We start from the raw sequence: 17,371 nt of genomic DNA on the forward strand, positions 1-17,371 counted from the left end.
GAAGAAAACTCACCACCAACCACAATATTTAACTGAATAGGGTCTAGGGCTGGTGTCGACTGTACCTATTCTAACTCCGTGGTAACCTTATCCAACTGTGACTGTGACTCCTAAAGAGCCATCTGAGTATAGTGAAGAGAGTCCATAGTCACCTCAAGCTCTTGGGTGAACTCAACAATCTCCTTCTCTTTCCCTAACAACATCTCATAGCAGGTGCTACCCCACTCTAGAAGGTAATCCTTGTCAGCAACTAACTGAGGGTAACTATGCTTCAAGATCCTAACAGCCTCTCGAAGTGCATGAACCTCTAGAGAAAGAGTACTATCACCATGCTCCTCAAACATAGGAGCATCGCAACCAGATGTAGCTAACATTTGACAGATAGCAGCATAATGCTCAAGAGCTAAAGAAATGTTACTATCACTCACCTTCAACTCACAAGTCACATGATGCCTTTGTAATTCCTTTCTCCTATGCAAGCTCTCTGTCTCACTAACTACACTGAGATAGGAAACTAAATCAGAACTCTCCACCACAAGATCGCTCATACGTGTGCTATCTTCCTCGCACAATTTTGCATCCGCCATACAACTACCATGTACCTCAACCAACTCCTCATCTGAAGAAATGGAAGCCCTTGCCGTATCAATCTCCTCGCATGTCTCAGCTTCCACCTCAATATTAAGATCCTGTAAGCATCGATCCTGGGACCCATCCAAAACTTCCTCGGAGTCATCACCCAATATTTGACAAGGGGTGTCATACCCAGTACATCTCATAGAATCATCAAATGGATCATTAGAGGTGTCCATACTATCTGCATCGACATCTCTTGAGAAAGCCTCAATTGCGAACTCCTGACTCTGCACACACGACTCAACGCCAGGCTATGAATTAGTAATACTAGAGCATAAACCCACATCTACTGATTCCGCTGAAAATAGTTGGGTGACTCTATACGTGTCTCGGTCCCACCTGAGGAAGCAACTGCCTCCTGTACTGTAGCAACACCATGAGATCTCACACACAAATCTCCAATGATAATCCTGTCCTCGAGAGAGCCGAAAGTATCAGTGGTAACAACTACATCAACTCTCTCTGCACTAACTGTAGCAATAACTTTGGGAGCCTCAACTTGTTGAAGCTTGGTGCCGCTATCTTCTACTGCCACTGACACACCACATGTCCCTGTGAAATAAGTCCATCGTCAACACTGTAGATAGGACTAGCAGGTGCCGTACTAAATATAGGTACATCTCATCAGAGACTCCTGTCGACAAAAACTCAAGCTTCCTTCCTTGCAATCTTGATGTCGGCCTTCTAAAGGTAGAAACCATATACCTTGTTGCCCTTTCAATTGTCTCTACATTCGACAAGCTCTCTGTCAATCTCTGTTGATGAAGCTTAAGTTTCTCCATACTCTCTTGCAAAGCATTCATCTTCGTGCTAACTTTCTCATTACTCTACCGACTTCTAGAACTGTCAGTCCTATGTCTATCCATGGCTAGAAAATGCTAGAGTGTTGGTCACTCCAAATGCAATAGCAACTCTGACAATAATTAATATTTTCCTACCCCACAAGATGAAAGGAAACCGCTTTGATACCAATGTAATATCCCTTGTCAATTCGAACCTCAACTTGTTGATTTGTAGGTCAAAAAAAAATTGTCAAACACTTCCAATACGATCTGTATGCTTGTTGTTTCTGAGTTTCAGACCGATTATGCTTGCTTGAAATGATATTAAATGGAATCTAAAAGCCTATTATTTATTACTAATATATCTAAGAAAAGAATTAAATGCATATGCAATTCTCTTTTGGCTTTTCAAATGCATATAGATGAATTCTAAATGAAAAATGTGCAGTTACAGCCAATTGGTATTTTGTCAAACACTTGGCATGCATACTATTATGTCAATCGTGGAAGATATAAATATGCACATTACATCAAATATATAGACCTGCAACTTATCACTCTTTTAGTGAGATATTTTCTAATTCAATGCTTAACATAATATTCCAAGGCTCTTGGCTTTGCAACCCCAAAAAAATTGAGTAGAAATGACATTATAAATCTAATATAAAATGTGCATCTATAGCTACTTATGACAGCCACCTTTACAATGCCAAATGACCAATTTAAATGATGCAAATTGATTGTAGAACTTAATATACAAAAATCATCCAATGAAGGAGACGAAATTGCAATCATAATCAAGCCAAGTACTGTAGCACGGGTACTGTTCTCGACACTGTTCACAACACTGTAGCAGCCAACAATAAATGTATTCTCCAATTTAAGCACAAATAGAACTCTACAATGAAGCTCTCCCAAATGCCAAATTCAGTAGATATTTCAGCACCTCAAATGGTCGCAACACTAAAGAATTGATGCTCTCCAATGGCTAATTGAAGTCAGAAACTCTTAGTTTCTTCTCCCAAGTTTATATCAATTGCAATTGACAATAATCAAATGCTTAACAATGAAGCTCTCACCTCTATTTATTCTTTTCCTTCACCCTTTTAGAAGGACATAAAATATTATTTAATTGCACTCTTTAGAAGCTTTCCCCTTTCCAATACAATAATTAGTTGTGCTTCTAGAAAATGCACTCTCTAGAAGCTTCCCCTTTTCCAATACAATAATTAGTCGTCCTTTTAGAAAATTAAATTAATTAAATATAAAGTCACCTTTAGATTTATTTATTTATTGACTTTAATTTAATTTATTTCTCCTTATTTTTGCACTTAGCCTTCGGAGAATGAAAAGCTAAGAACTCCATTGAGGGTCTAAAAGATGGGGCACATTACAATGTACGGATGGAAGTAACAGTGCCGTAATCAACTTATTGATTTTTTGCAAGGATCAAATAGTTTTTCTTAAATCCTTGGATGCCTCGAACAAGGTAAAGATGATTGAGACTTTGACTATAGTGTTAGAGTGTGTTGTGATGGAGGTTGGGGTTGAAAATGTGGTACAAATCTTAACCTACAATGCAACAGCATATGCGGTAACGGGTAGGATCTTACAAGAAAAGCATGACACTCTTTTGGTCTCTTTGTGCAGTGCACGTTATTGACCTTTTAGAGGATATCGAGAAATTTAGATTGGCTGAAATAAATTGAAGAGGATGCAAGGAAGATAAGAAAATTTATCTGCAATCACCCTTGGGTCCTTCTCTTGATAAGAGACTTCACCCATGACAAGGAGTTGATTAGACCCACGGTCACAAGATTTGCAACGATTTTTTTAATGTTGCAAAGTGTTCTTGTTTATATGAATCCTTTGAGGAAGATGTTTGCGAGTCCAACATGGCTAGAGTCAAGTTATTCAAAGAAGCTCGATGGACAAAGTGTTGCACGCATTATTTTTGACATCCATTTTTTGATCTAGCTACAGATTGTGGAGGTAACTTGGAAACTTCAAAAGTTGAATATTTAATTATTTTGTATTCGTTAATCAAGTCCTTTATGAATTTATAACCCCACTCTATGATTAATAATCGTTTTCTATGTTTCAATTGCAAGTGGTGAAGCCCTTGGTTAAAGTTCTCCGCTTAGTAGATGGGGAACAAACCCCAACGAAGTCCCTTTATGAAGTCATGGATAGGGCCAAAGAGGCTCTATGAAATCAATACAGGGGGAAAAACCTAAAATTTGAGCCCATATGGGAAATTATTTATAGGAGGTGGAGCAATCAGCTCCACCAGCCCATTCATTCAAAGAGGTATTTCCTCAACCCTCATTTTCACTTCTTTCCATCGTACAGGGATCCCAATGGAGAGTTCATGGAGGGCTTCAGTGAATGCATGTAGAGGATGGTACCTGACATTGTGGTGAGAGACCTCACTGTAATTGAAATGGAAGTATATCAAAATGCAACGGGCAAGCTATTCTCCGCAAATGTGGCATAGAGAGGCAGACACACTCAAACCCCAGGTACAATGTTTGGAATTTGGAGTCTTTCACATGCATTATAAGTAGATAAATACTAAGCTACAAAATCTTGTCTTCACCTTTCTTTCTAACTCTTTAATATTTATCTTAGAGATGCTTGGTGGCAAAATTGGGGTGGAAGTGTCCCAAATTTGCAAAAACTGGCTCTTCACATCTTAATGTAGCCCAGTTGTAAGCATAATTGGAGCTTATTAAAATCCATGAACACAAAGAAGAGGAAAAAGTTGGCACATAAATGCCTAAATGACCTTGTCTTTGTGCAATATAACCTTAAGTTGCATGTAAGAAAGGTGGAGTTATCACCGGTTGAGCCACTTGATCTAGATGACATGGATCCTTTTGGTGATTGGACAACACAAGAGAAGCCTCCATTGTTCATAGGGGATGACATATATGATTTGGAGAGGTAGGCTATGGAGGAGTGTAGTGAGAGTGAGGACACTGACAATGAGGATTCAGATGATGAGTCGTCACTGCTAGCGCCAGGACCAACACCATCTACATCACAGAGGATTGCTAGGGCTAGAGCCACTAAGCCCCCTCCCTTTCCCATAGTTTTTACAAGAACTACTAGGAGGGGGAAGAGGAAGATGTAAACTAGTTTCATATTGTACTTGACATTAGTATTTGCTTATCTTTTTACAAAGACAATTTGGTATTTGTAGTTTGCTTCAGAGTGCAGAGTCTCTGATTACATTGACATTTCAAATGAAGATGGGATTTTGTTACTTATTGCATATATGTGTGTGTGTGTGTGGATCAGCTTGTTTGGTTTGTTTGCTCATTTACCAACTCATTAGATGCATCTACTTATTGAATTTTGCAAATTAAAAATGCATTTTAAATTAAATTTAAGTCAATTTTAAAATTCCCAATACTTTTCCGAGAAGTTATCGATTTATGTCCGATATTCGCCAAGAAAACCATTTTTTGCCTTGCCAATAAGTGGCAGAAAATGAGATTTTGAACTATGGTTTTAATCATAGTAACGAGAATTGCCATGAAATTGCTGGTTTGGTGATTTGATTCATGGTTCTCGATTTTTTTGAATTGGTGAGCCAGATCAGCAATTTTATTGCATGAATCAACTCGCTGATTCATGTGATTCATGCAAAAAATGGCCAAAATCACCTTTGTGAATCGCTAAAAATCGAAAAAGTGAGAGGATGATGATGAGGCTTGAGGTAGAGCCTTGCTATTTCATTTTGTTTACAGATACTAATAGAAAAACATTTCATGGATCTTCATCTTACATACATTTATGATTTGATGTTTTATGGCTCTTCATCTTACATACATTCTATAATTTCTATTTACTTCAGCTACAATTTACATTTTTACATGTAACGTAGTTACGTATGTGATGGATTTATCATTTATGTTCCATGTTTATGTATGTTAGCTTCTATTTGATGATGTTATAATGTGTTTAAGACTTAAGTTATATTCAATAAAGGGTGCATGAAATAAGTTTTAAATTGTTAAAATCTCTAAATTTCAAGGGTTTTTTAAATTTGTTGATCCAATTCCAATTCATAGCCAATTCTGATCCAATTCTGGTTCTCGTTACTTTGATTTTAATACATATCAAGAGTTGTGTATGCACATACCAAACCTCAAATTCAACTCAGGATTGATGTATTTTGAGTTAGCAACTGATGTGTGAAATGATTGGGGTGGGGTGAGGAACTTTTCATGAGGTATGTTGGATGTACATGCCATCTTACCTGCACTCAAGTCTCTTCCAATTCCAAATGAATTGATCTAAACGAATTTGTCATCAGGTATATTGGATGTACATACCAACTTACATCATACTTTGCAAGCCTTGAGAAAAAATTGTGCTATATACCCCATTTAGCATTTGCTGACACCTTGTGCACATAGATGCTTTTTCCCAGTGGATAATTTCTAGCTAACACAGATGTAATGCATTTAAACTCCCAGAAAACCTGAAAACTCCTCTCAAATCTGCTTTAGAGAAATTCTAGTCTTGTAAGGTTTATAGGATTCTAAGTTTTGATTTAATGATTCATTTAGTCTGCAAATCTCATACATAGGTCTAATGGAAAGAGGGTAAGGCTAGCCCCAGATTGGTGTTAGGATAAACCACGGACAAAAATAAAAAAAAACTACATGCAAATATAACCAATAACAGAAAATAATAGATCACACAGAAATGAACACAAGGCACCAAGATTTAACGTGTTTCACCCAATCCCTGGGCTACGTCCACCAAACAGCAAGTCTGATCTTATTACAATCTAGTGATTACAACTTGATTACAATCCGTAATCCCTTACAGCTCAATACCGCCGCAAGAACCAATTTCGCATCACAACATAATGAAAAATACCCAACCCTAAGCTCTTTTTATACAAGTATTAAATTGCTTTAGGGTTATACATATTTCGGCCACGGCCCAAATTTTTTTTTCGGGGCGATGCCCCGAACCCCACTATTTATGAAGTATGTACAGTACTTTTCTGATCAGTCACCACAATCTAACAATCTCCCACTTGGGGACTGATCAGGCTCCACACTAAACAACAATCTCCCACTTGGAGACTGATCCTGTAGCAATACCACTACCACATGGGGTTACCACTGGATCAAACCACCATGGACTCTACTGTTCTTTTATTCATGTTCAGTCTAAAAGACCAACCGAAGCTGAAGAGGAGTTCAACTTCTCCCTTGTTACAACCTTTGTCAACATATCTGCTGGATTGTCATTGGTATGTATCTTCTCCAGCTTTAACTATCCATCCTCCAAAACTGACCGAATGAAATGGTACTGCAACTGTATGTGTTTGGTCTTAGAATGCAGAGCTGAATTCTTAGCAAGATGAATGGCACTCTGACTATCTGTGAACAAATAATTATCCTTCTGAGGATGTCCCAATTCTTCCAAGAAGAACTGAAGCCATATCATCTCCTTGGCTGCCTCTGTTGCAGCAACATACTCTGCCTCTGTAGTGGATAGAGCATTAATCTTCTGTAACCTAGAAACCCAGCTCATGGCTGCCCCACCAACAGTAAAGACATAACCTGTAGTACTCCGCCCGGTATCAATATCCCCAGCCAAATCCGAGTCAACATAGCCTTGTAAATCAATAGTAGAGCCCCCAAAGTGTAAACACTTATTGGATGTTCCTCTCAAATATCTGAGAATCCACTTGGCAACATTCCAATGCTCAAATCCTGGATGACTCATATACCTGCTAACGACTCCCACTGCATGTGCAATATCTGGCCTAGTGCATATCATAGCATACATCAAGCTTCTTACAACTGAAGCATAGGGTACCTTGGACATCTTATCTTCCTCTTCCTGTGTCTTGGGACACATTTTCTTAGTCAATTTAAAATGATTGGGTAAAGGTGTGCTGACAACTTTAGCATTCTCCATAGAGACACGTTGCAACACCTTCTCAACATAATTAACTTGAGATAGCGTCAATGTTCTGTTCTTCCTATCTTTACAAATCTTCATACCAAGGATTTGTTTTGCTGCCCCCAAATCCTTCATAGCAAATGCATGTGCTAACTGGCGTTTTAGCCCCTTAATATGATCCATGTTAGACCCAGCTACAAGCATATCATCAACATATAAACATAAAATAATGTAGCTATCATCATCCAATGTCTTAAAATAAACACAGTAATCTGAATGACACCTGTTATATCCATGCTCATGCATAAAACTGTCAAATTTCAGATACCATTGCCGAGGTGCTTACTTCAAGCCATATAAACTTTTCTTCAATTTGCACACTAAGTTCTCTTTACCTTTGACCTGAAAACCCTGTGGCTGAGCCATATATATTTCTTCATCCAAATCACCATGAAGAAAAGGCTGTTTTAACATCCATCTGCTCTAAATGCAAATCTTCAGTAGCCACAAGACTTAAAACAGTACGAATAGAAGTCATTTTAACAACAGGAGAAAATATCTCATCAAAATCAATTCCCTTTTTCTGTGCAAATCCTTTTACAACTAACCTGGCCTTAAATTTTTTCTTACCTCCTTCCTCTTCTTTCAACCTGTAAACCCACTTATTCTGTAAAGCGTTTTTACCTGCAGGCAACTTGCACAAATCCCATGTCTTATTTTCCAGCAAAGAGTCCATTTCATCGTTCATTGCAAACTCCCACTGAATCTTAGTATCCACCTGCACAGCTTCATCATAACTTTCAGGTTCACCAGCATCAGTAAGTAAAATAGAATACAAAGAGGGAGAAAACCTTTGTGGAGGTCTAATTTGCCTCGTTGACCGTCTAACATTGACTGGTGTGTGTGGTATTTGTTGTTGCACATCATGAGGAATGGCTGGAACATCAGCTTTTGGAGTATCATCCAGCACTAAATAATCATCTTCTTTCTTCTCATGTTGCTGCAACAGATCTTTGTACAACACTTTCTCATTGTATATGACATCCCGACTTCTAACAATTTTAAGATTTTCAAAATCCCAAAGCCTATAACCAAATTCATTAATGCCATATCCAACAAAGACACATTTCTTTGATTTAGCTTCTAGCTTGGTTCTATTTTCAGAGTCTATATGAGCAAAAGCTTCACAACCGAAGGTCTTGAGAAAAGAATAACTCGCCTTCTTACCAGTCCATGCTTCCTCTGGAATACCACAGCCCAAAGGAGTAGAGGGACCTCTATTAATCAAATATACTGCAGTATTGATAGCCTCCGCCCACATGTGTAAGGGCAACCCAGCATGCAACCTCATGCTCTTTGCGCGCTCCATTATAGTCTTGTTCATGCGTTCAGCCACTCCATTTTCCTGTGGAGTCCTTGGAACAGTTTTCTGTCTACGAATACCAGTAGTGGAGCAATAATTTTCAAATTCATGACTGCAATACTCACCACCATTATCAGATCTGAGACATTTTAATTTCTTACCAGTCTCATTTTCAACCAAGCATTTCCATTTCTTAAAAGTTTGAAATACATCAGATTTCTGTCTAAGGAAATAAACCCGTACTTTTCTAGTTGCGTCATCAATAAATGTAACATAATAATGAGAGCCACCAAGGGAAGATACCTGAGCTGGTCCCCATACATCTGTATGCACAAGCTCTAATTTCTCCTTTTTGTTTTCCTTCCCAGTCTTTACAAAACTCACTCTTTTTTGTTTTCCATACAACTTTCACAGAAATCCATATTCACACATTTCAGACCTGGTAAAACTTTCTTTGAATGAAGTACTTTCATACCTTTCTCACTCATGTGCCCAAGTCTATTGTGCCACAACGCTGTATCAGAATCTATAGCAGCTATTTGTTCTCCCTGCTCAACTGCAGCAATTGTTCCTGAACATTCATTTTTCTCTGAAACAATCAAAGTAGAAGGAACACTTGTACAAAGATATAAGGTGCCTACTTTCACACCTTTTGCTACTACAAGGGAACCTTTTGAAACCTTCCAATTTTTATCATTAAAAGTAACTACACAACCCTCATCACCGAGTTGCCCTGCTGAAATTAAATTCCTACTCAGCTTTGGAACATGTCTTACCTCATGTAGTAGCCAATAATTCTCATTCTGCAACTTAATCTTAATTTTTCCCTTTCCAACAATTTGACAGGGTTCATTATCCCCCAAATAAACAAGCCCAAAATCCCCTTGGACATAATCAATGAAATAACCTCTATGAGGTGTAGCATGAAATGAAGCGCCAGAATCTAAAACCCATGAATCATCAACACTCTCTAAAGACAGAAGCAAAGCATCCTCTTCGGATTTGTTACTTACCACATTTGCCTCCTTGTCTCCATCTGATTTATCTCCTTCGTTTTTCTTTCGATTCCAACAATCTTTCTTTTTGTGCCCTGGTTTCCCACAGTACCAGCAATCATTTGGTCCTCTCGATTGAGACCTCCTCCCCTTTGACTTTCCTCTTGATTTCCCACGATTTCCAGAGTTACTTCCTCTTTCAGTCGTTCTACCCCTGCTTTGTGCATTCAAAGCACTTCTTGATGTAGACCCACCTGAGGATTTCCTACAAGTTTCCTCACTCAAAACAACACCGATCACATCATCATATTTTAGGGTACTAGATCCAGGAACAGAATTACTCACCGCCATTACCAAGCCATTCCAGCTTTCAGGCAAAGAACACAAAATCAAGAGAGCCCTAATTTCTTCATCAAAATTGATACCCACAGAAGATAACTGACTAGTAATAGTATTAAACTCATTTAAATGATCTGCAACAGATCCACCTTCTGCCATTTTCATATTAAATAAACGCTTCATGAAAAATACCTTGTTTGAAGCGGAGGGCTTTTCATACAGTGTCGCTAGGGTTTTCATCAAATCTTCTGTCGTTTTTGCTTTTGTAATATTAAATGCCACCGATGGTGCCAAGCATAACCGAATGCTTTCGAGTGCCTTTCTGTCCAAAAGATCCCATTCAGCCTCTGACATAGTTCCCTGATTCTTGGCTTTGTCTTCCAACGGCTTCCATAAATTCTTTTGATATAGATAGTCTTCCATTTGCATCTTCCATAATTGGAGGTTCTGCCCATTAAACCTGTCAACCCTCAGCTTACCCTCATCTGCCATCGCTCCCACTCAACCGTGAGACTCCCACTTAACCGTGAGACTTTCCTGCAGAGGATAACTGAAAAACAACTTGCTCTGATACCACTTGTTAGGATAAACCACGGACAGAAATAAAAAAAAACTACATGCAAATATAACCAATAACAGAAAATAATAGATCACACAGAAATGAACACAAGGCACCAAGATTTAGCGTGGTTCACCCAATCCCTGGGCTACGTCCACCAAACAACAAGTCTGATCTTATTACAATCCAGTGATTACAAAATGATTACAATCCGTAATCCCTTACAGCTCAATACCGCCGCAAGAACCAATTTCGCATCACAACATAATGAAAAATACCCAACCCTAAGCTCTTTTTATACAAGTATTAAACCGCTTTAGGGTTATACATATGTCGGCTACCATGTCAGCTACGGCCCAAAATTTTTTTTTCGAGGCGATGCCCCGAACCCCACTATTTATGAAGTATGTACAGTACTTTTCTGATCAATCACCACAACCTAACAATTGGGAATGGGAATCGCCTAAAAATTTAGAGCAAGACCTGTGCAGAAACAATGCAGAAGATTTGATTTTACAATGCAAAAACAGGAAGCAATAAGTTCAATAATAAATATTATCAATAAAACTTACTGTAATTAATGCTGATTATAAGAGGTTATTAGCTCAATATTTTGACTTTTACTTTTTGATGCAATTTGTTTTAATATTTTTTAGTTATCTTTCTTGGATGATGTGATAGTTGTATCTCATTTCCCAGCTAGTGGATTTACTACTTTGATTTTATCTTTTAAGCAAAGCTAGAGAAATTGACTTATGAATCAACTCCAGGTGGCAGAACTCATTGCATGCATGGCAGATAATAGAGAGCTTTCTATAAATAAAGTTGTTGAAGTAATTGCCGAGACAACTGCTCCACTGCTTCCTATCAAAGAACTCCTGACTAAAGTTCCAATAGCAGGTGGTGTGGTAAGATTTTCTACCTAACATTTTTGAAAATACAGTAACTGTGTGGTTTCAGGCTAATCTATAGAAGTAGAATTGTCTAGATGGGCTAATTTAACTGCAAATCATGTCACTTATTTCAAGACATCTAGCATATTGTGTTTATATATTTTTATAGGAAATATGTACTTGTTTTTAGCTTTGAACTGTACTTCAAATTTGCTAATGATAATTTTGTTAATATTAGTAAATATAGTTACTAATGGAAAGAGTAAATCGAAATTCATATGAAACAGAAACCTTATATATATCATCAGTGTTGATGTTGGAGCGTTCATTCTTAGTTCTTATGTTACCAATTTGAAGGTTGTGAATAATTGGTGTACGCTAGATAAATAATCATAAAAAATACACCGTAATTATTTGTTTGTTTTGGTGAGTTGCCATGTCAAGCAACAAAGAATATAATATACATTAAAGTAGAGATGTGCACTTATTTTGGTAGAAAATAAATAATAATAATATCAAACTTTGGCTGTCTCCAAGATGTACCATGTCATCAAACTGCTGAGTCTGACTGATAAGCTATACAGATATAAATGAGCATATGACTTGATAACTGCAATACATTATAATTTTTTGAAACTAGATGGCATGCAATTGCTATCAACCAAACACTTTGACCACATCTACCTGTCATTGAGACTAGACTGTTAAATTGTAACAAGCTCCTGTGCTTGAACAAGATACAGTTAACAGTGTCACTTTCTTTTTATGTGTATTTGCATATTAAAATCTGCAATTTAAGAGTCTCAAAGAGTTGCACAAAGACCTTTCTTGGATCTTCTTATACCAGTTGCTTGCAGATCAATATCCTCAAAATCATGAATGAGATTCATTATGGCATCTGTCTCAACTATCAATAAATTTGTCAACTCAAAGTTCATTACAGTTAAAGATTTGAGCTTATAGAGTGAATTCCCAATTATTTAGTATTATTCCTGTATTTTCCACTCCTAGTTCATAAGAGTTTTTGCTTAAAAGTTAAATTGTCCAATTCAATTTGTTCAAATCAGACCTTCCCCTCAGTGGCTCATTCTTGGTCTGACCAGGCAATACATGGTCATTTTCCAGAGGAGATGGGATAGGTGATTTAATCATCACTTGCTTGGATTTGTTGGGGTGCTACATAGCTAGATGAAATGCCTCTAGTGAATCAACAGAACTCTCAATTGAAGATTCTAGTCTCTCATGGCTAAATAAATAAATGCCAAGCTCGCAAGCCAAGAGATGTAACTTTACAGCTTGTTCATTTATTTTGGGAAAAATAGGAGATAACACACTGCCCTTTAAGTAGAAAATAAGCAAAGTATGCTAAGGATAACATTCGAGGAAAATGCCTATTACTTAATGCTTGACAATTTGGCAGCAAGTGATGAAAGGGATTGTCATAGGCATAGTATTAAAACTCGCCATGTACCTGCTAATTTTTTTTGTATTTGTGAGTTTTATCAAAGAGAAGAAAATTGTAGGTGTTGGTGTGATTAAATATTTACTAACTACACCTAAGAGTTTGCACCTTATTTGTATATGGTGTAGAAATTCCACTTTAGGTGGTGAAAGTTGTTATCACATTCCATTTTATGTGGATCCACCTTTAGTGCTTTTATCACATTATCATCTTCCACATGTTGCACATACTTCATTGCATAATGGAGAATAATCCACCTTTGGTGGACATGCGATTCCACCTTGTGCGGGTGATAACTTATCTACTCCTTATCAGTCTCTTATTGCCTTGCCTATATAAGTAAGTCTATTATGTACATTTTCATTATGTCCATTATCAATAATATCCTTCTACCATTGTTGCAATTGTCTTGTCATTAACTTGTGGAATTTATCTTGGTGTTTTATTTAATCTTAGAGGTATTCTAGAGTCATCTAAAACTCTAACATTGTATCAGAGCAATTCCTACATGGTATACATTATTACATCATGATCAAGCTGAACCTTGAAATGTGAAAAGCCAAGTGAAGGAGAACTCCAAAGAATGTGAAGAAGTAATGTCAACTTCAACTATTATGAAACTATCATCAAAGAGTAGAGAAATCCCCTAAAGTATGTCTCCCAAATCTGCAATATGAGAGACTCAATAAACATATCTGAAATGTCATCCCACACTGCAAGATCTGAAGCACTATGATCAGCCTGCTGAATCGTATAACTCATGTCCAATGAAGCAGGAGTTGGAGTAGGAAGCGCAACACTTGTCTCAAGAACACGACTCAGGTGTCCAAAGTTCTTCTCATGATACCCTCTTGATGGAAGGGTGAGTACATCAAGAACATCATCATCAGCAGTAGCAGTAGCAGAAAAATGTGAAAAGGAATACAAGTGTGATGCTAGGAAGTTTCTAATACTGTTAATGGTGATTTTAGAGGAAAGTAAGTTATGCTTTTATCTTAGCATTCTTATCACTTGTGGATGGTAAATTTTTATTGAGATAAATTTATTTAGCGGCAAATCAGCAAGTTACTTAGAACTTAAAATTAAGTTTTACTAACTATTCCTTCTCCCTGTGTATGAAATAGACCAAATTTGTATGCTTTTATCTTAACAGGTTGTGTATTATCTTCCACAAGGAGCTTTCAACATAAAAAGAGGCATGCTATAAAGTAAAATCTAGCTATATAAGATAACAAAGAGACTGCTGACATTAAGAATGAGAAAGATATTGCAGTGCAAACACTGACCAATTTTTTGTGTTAATAGGGACAAAAGCCCACTTCAAAGCTTGTGGCATCGGCTCCAATGTCCCAGTCATTGGTGGAACAAGAAGCTTCTGAATCTGCTCCTCCAGTAATTGTGGAGAAAGTTGAACAGCGGCAAACCGCAATGAGATCCCTTTCCCCTTATCCAATGTATATTCTTATGTGCATAATTATTTTATGTCTGGTTTTTTTTAAGAAAATTGCATGGTATACATTATTCTGTTGCTGAAAATTTGACTTATTTAATTTATGATATATGTATAAGCATTGAGTCTAAGTGATCCAATGTTCAATTGTATGTAGGTATGAGGATTTGAAACCTCCAACTTCTCCAACTCCAAAGCAGTGCTGATTCTTTACAGAATATTCTGTCATGAAATCGTCTATCCAATTTGACTTGTGGACAAGTTAAATCAGACGTTAATTTCAAGTGGCTATTATATTGAAGATGCTGCAGATGAAATAAAATGTTTTAAACATATATATTGCAATCCTCTAATTAAGTGATGAAAACCTGTGAGTCTAAGAAGAGTATATGTGCACACTTCGTGGCTGAAAATTGAAATCATTCATTAACTGAAGATTCTTTGCAAATTTGATTTGTTAGAATGATGAGATTGGATAGCTTTCAAGGGCTTTCTATAATATTTATCATAGAAAATTTCAGTGTTGATGAAGAAACATTGAAACGAGATTTATCTCTTATCTATGCTGAGAATGAAACCAAAATTAGTACAGATACATGCCAAAAGTTAACGCCAATTGGAAATCACATGTTACACACATTTCTTAGACTTGTCCTAAAACCGCATTGCAAAAAACAAACACTTGATGATTGCAAACATTTTGATGAATTGTTCTATACTTTATGAAATAAGGCAATTATCAGTTTGAGCTTTTGAGTCTTATATGTTTTATTCTCTAGTCATATCACCTCCTGACTTGAATATATGCACATCAAATATCCATAAGCATATTATCCAAACCACAAGGCCATATCTGTAATGATGAAGGGATGAAGCACATTATTTACTAGGTAAAGGCTGAGTTTTTCTCTTTGTATCGTATTCATGCAGATAATCATAGTAAAAGATAACAGCAAGAAAATGACAAATTGACAAAAACAATTGTAGGGTAACGACTACAAAATATTCTTGGAGCAACAAAAATATTGACACCATAATATATTATACCCTTCCTTTGCTATTATTGTAGACTTAATTGTTTAAGTTCTATATGACTCTTCTATAGATGTGTTAGCGCTTATTTGATATTTGAAATGCAATACTTTTAAATGTTGAGTAATTGATTATGTCAGGTTGTAACAATTTCTTATTGGTAGTGATGATACTTTGATTTCTCTTACTTAGTTAATGAAATTACTTATATGATGATGTTATATGGTATGTCTTAGAAAGATGTTTAGTATGTCTTCATGATGATGAAATATTCATGTTAGATTATGATGTTATTTATATTTAGAATTTACTATTATATTTACCCCATACTTGCATGTGTAAGATGTATGTTTGATGTGTCTAATATGGTTGAGGGAGGGAGTTGTAGTCACTTGATAGTCAAGATCAACACGATTCACCATTCCCCATCATTGTCTATTTACCTTAGATATATATGCATATGTGCATGCTTGTATTTTATTCAGATTTGCAAATACCAGACATTGACTTATGTGAATTGTTAGGATGAGTTTGTCCTATCGTAATAACTCAATGCTAAGAATGAGGAGATAATATTCAAGTTGAATCCCAGCTATAGCCTAATTACTCGTCTTGAGAAGGACATGTATCTGAGTTTCCACCATTTATAAAGTCATGAGTTTATATGTGTTTGTGTTGTTTACTTTTGAGTTTTGGTCAGTTTTGGTAATGTATATTTTTTTTGTAGATCTGAGTATGTGATTTATTTAGTAAATGATTTAATTATAATATTTGGGTGAATCATATAATATTAAGAATTATTAAATATTATTTGATTAAATTTTTTTTTATAAAATACGAGAATATTCAATTAATTAAAAACTAATTAAATATATATTCTAATTAAAAAGGCTTAATTTAGAAGTCTAAATTAAAAAATGGTTAAAGAGAAATTAAAATATGATGATATGTAATTAATTAAATATGCGCTTCCGTTTAAAAGATTTAATTTAAAAATCTAGTTTAAGTTGAATAAAAAGATAATTAAAAGATTATAGATGTAATCTTGTTTTAATTATAAATATTTAATTAATAAAAAATTAAATTAGAGTTGCATTTAAATAATAAGCTTTAATTATTATTAATTTAAATAAGAATTACACTTTAAATAACACTTGCACTGATTAATAAAGTGGAAAGAAATAAAATAATATTTTAATTAAAAAGTTCTTTAAGTGCGTATGAAAGGATTAAATAATAAAATTTTATTTTAAGGAGAGACTTTTGCATGTTTGAAAATTGGAAACCCTAGGTAGAGTTAAACTTTTTATTAAGAGATTTAAGTTCATTTCTACACACAGAGTTTGGGGAGCAAAATTTAAAATTGGATTAAAAGAATTGTTAAATGTTTTAAAGGGTTAGGATTTGTATGCATTCACAGATTATCTCAGATTTTAACTGTAGTCTTGATGTAGGGTTTGAAAATCTATTATAAAATTTTATTAAAAGATCTATCTACTCCATGGCTTCCTCGATGCTTGCATAATGCTTATTAATACATTGCACTAATTTTTGGATAAAGAATTATGTTGTAAATTTTGAAAAAGTAAAGCTTATTAATCAATAAAGCTTGACTGAGGAAAATTGTAGAAAAAACTAGAAAATTATTATGATTGTATTATTTTAAAATCATTTCTAATATAAGAAAATTTAGATTATAGAAAATTGGAAGAAAACAAGAAGTTGAAAAACTAAGGTTTCAATTTTAAATTTGTCATTAGAACTATGTGATTTTCATGAATAAAGATAAATATTCTTTTTATATTTAAAATAATTTGGTTGCTAAATTTATGAGAAAAATAAAAGATTAATAAAAGAAAAACATATTATAACTAAACTTATGCATGCATATGAAAACAAATATACTAAAGATAGAAAAGTAAG

The 17,371-nt window shown here is 35.5% G+C and overlaps 1 protein-coding gene across 2 annotated transcripts in view; it reads left to right on the forward strand.

Annotated features, from left to right (window-relative positions):
- Nucleotides 1-14,951, forward strand: part of TIC62 (NAD(P)-binding Rossmann-fold superfamily protein) — a 158,752-nt gene extending 143,801 nt beyond the window's left edge. For both annotated transcript variants that reach the window (XM_089826901.1, XM_089826903.1), the window contains exons 9-11: nt 11,382-11,519; nt 14,272-14,420; nt 14,574-14,951. In XM_089826901.1, coding sequence (XP_089683027.1) covers nt 11,382-11,519; nt 14,272-14,420; nt 14,574-14,622 — 336 coding nt within the window. In that variant the 3' untranslated portion in view covers nt 14,623-14,951. The remainder of the gene's footprint in view (nt 1-11,381; nt 11,520-14,271; nt 14,421-14,573) is intronic.
- The last annotated feature ends 2,420 nt before the right edge of the window (nt 14,952-17,371 follow it).

Source organism: Cupressus sempervirens, chromosome 4 (assembly GCF_028749045.1).
Source record: "Cupressus sempervirens isolate cs-2001-9-10 chromosome 4, ASM2874904v1, whole genome shotgun sequence".
NCBI lineage: Eukaryota > Viridiplantae > Streptophyta > Pinopsida > Cupressales > Cupressaceae > Cupressus > Cupressus sempervirens.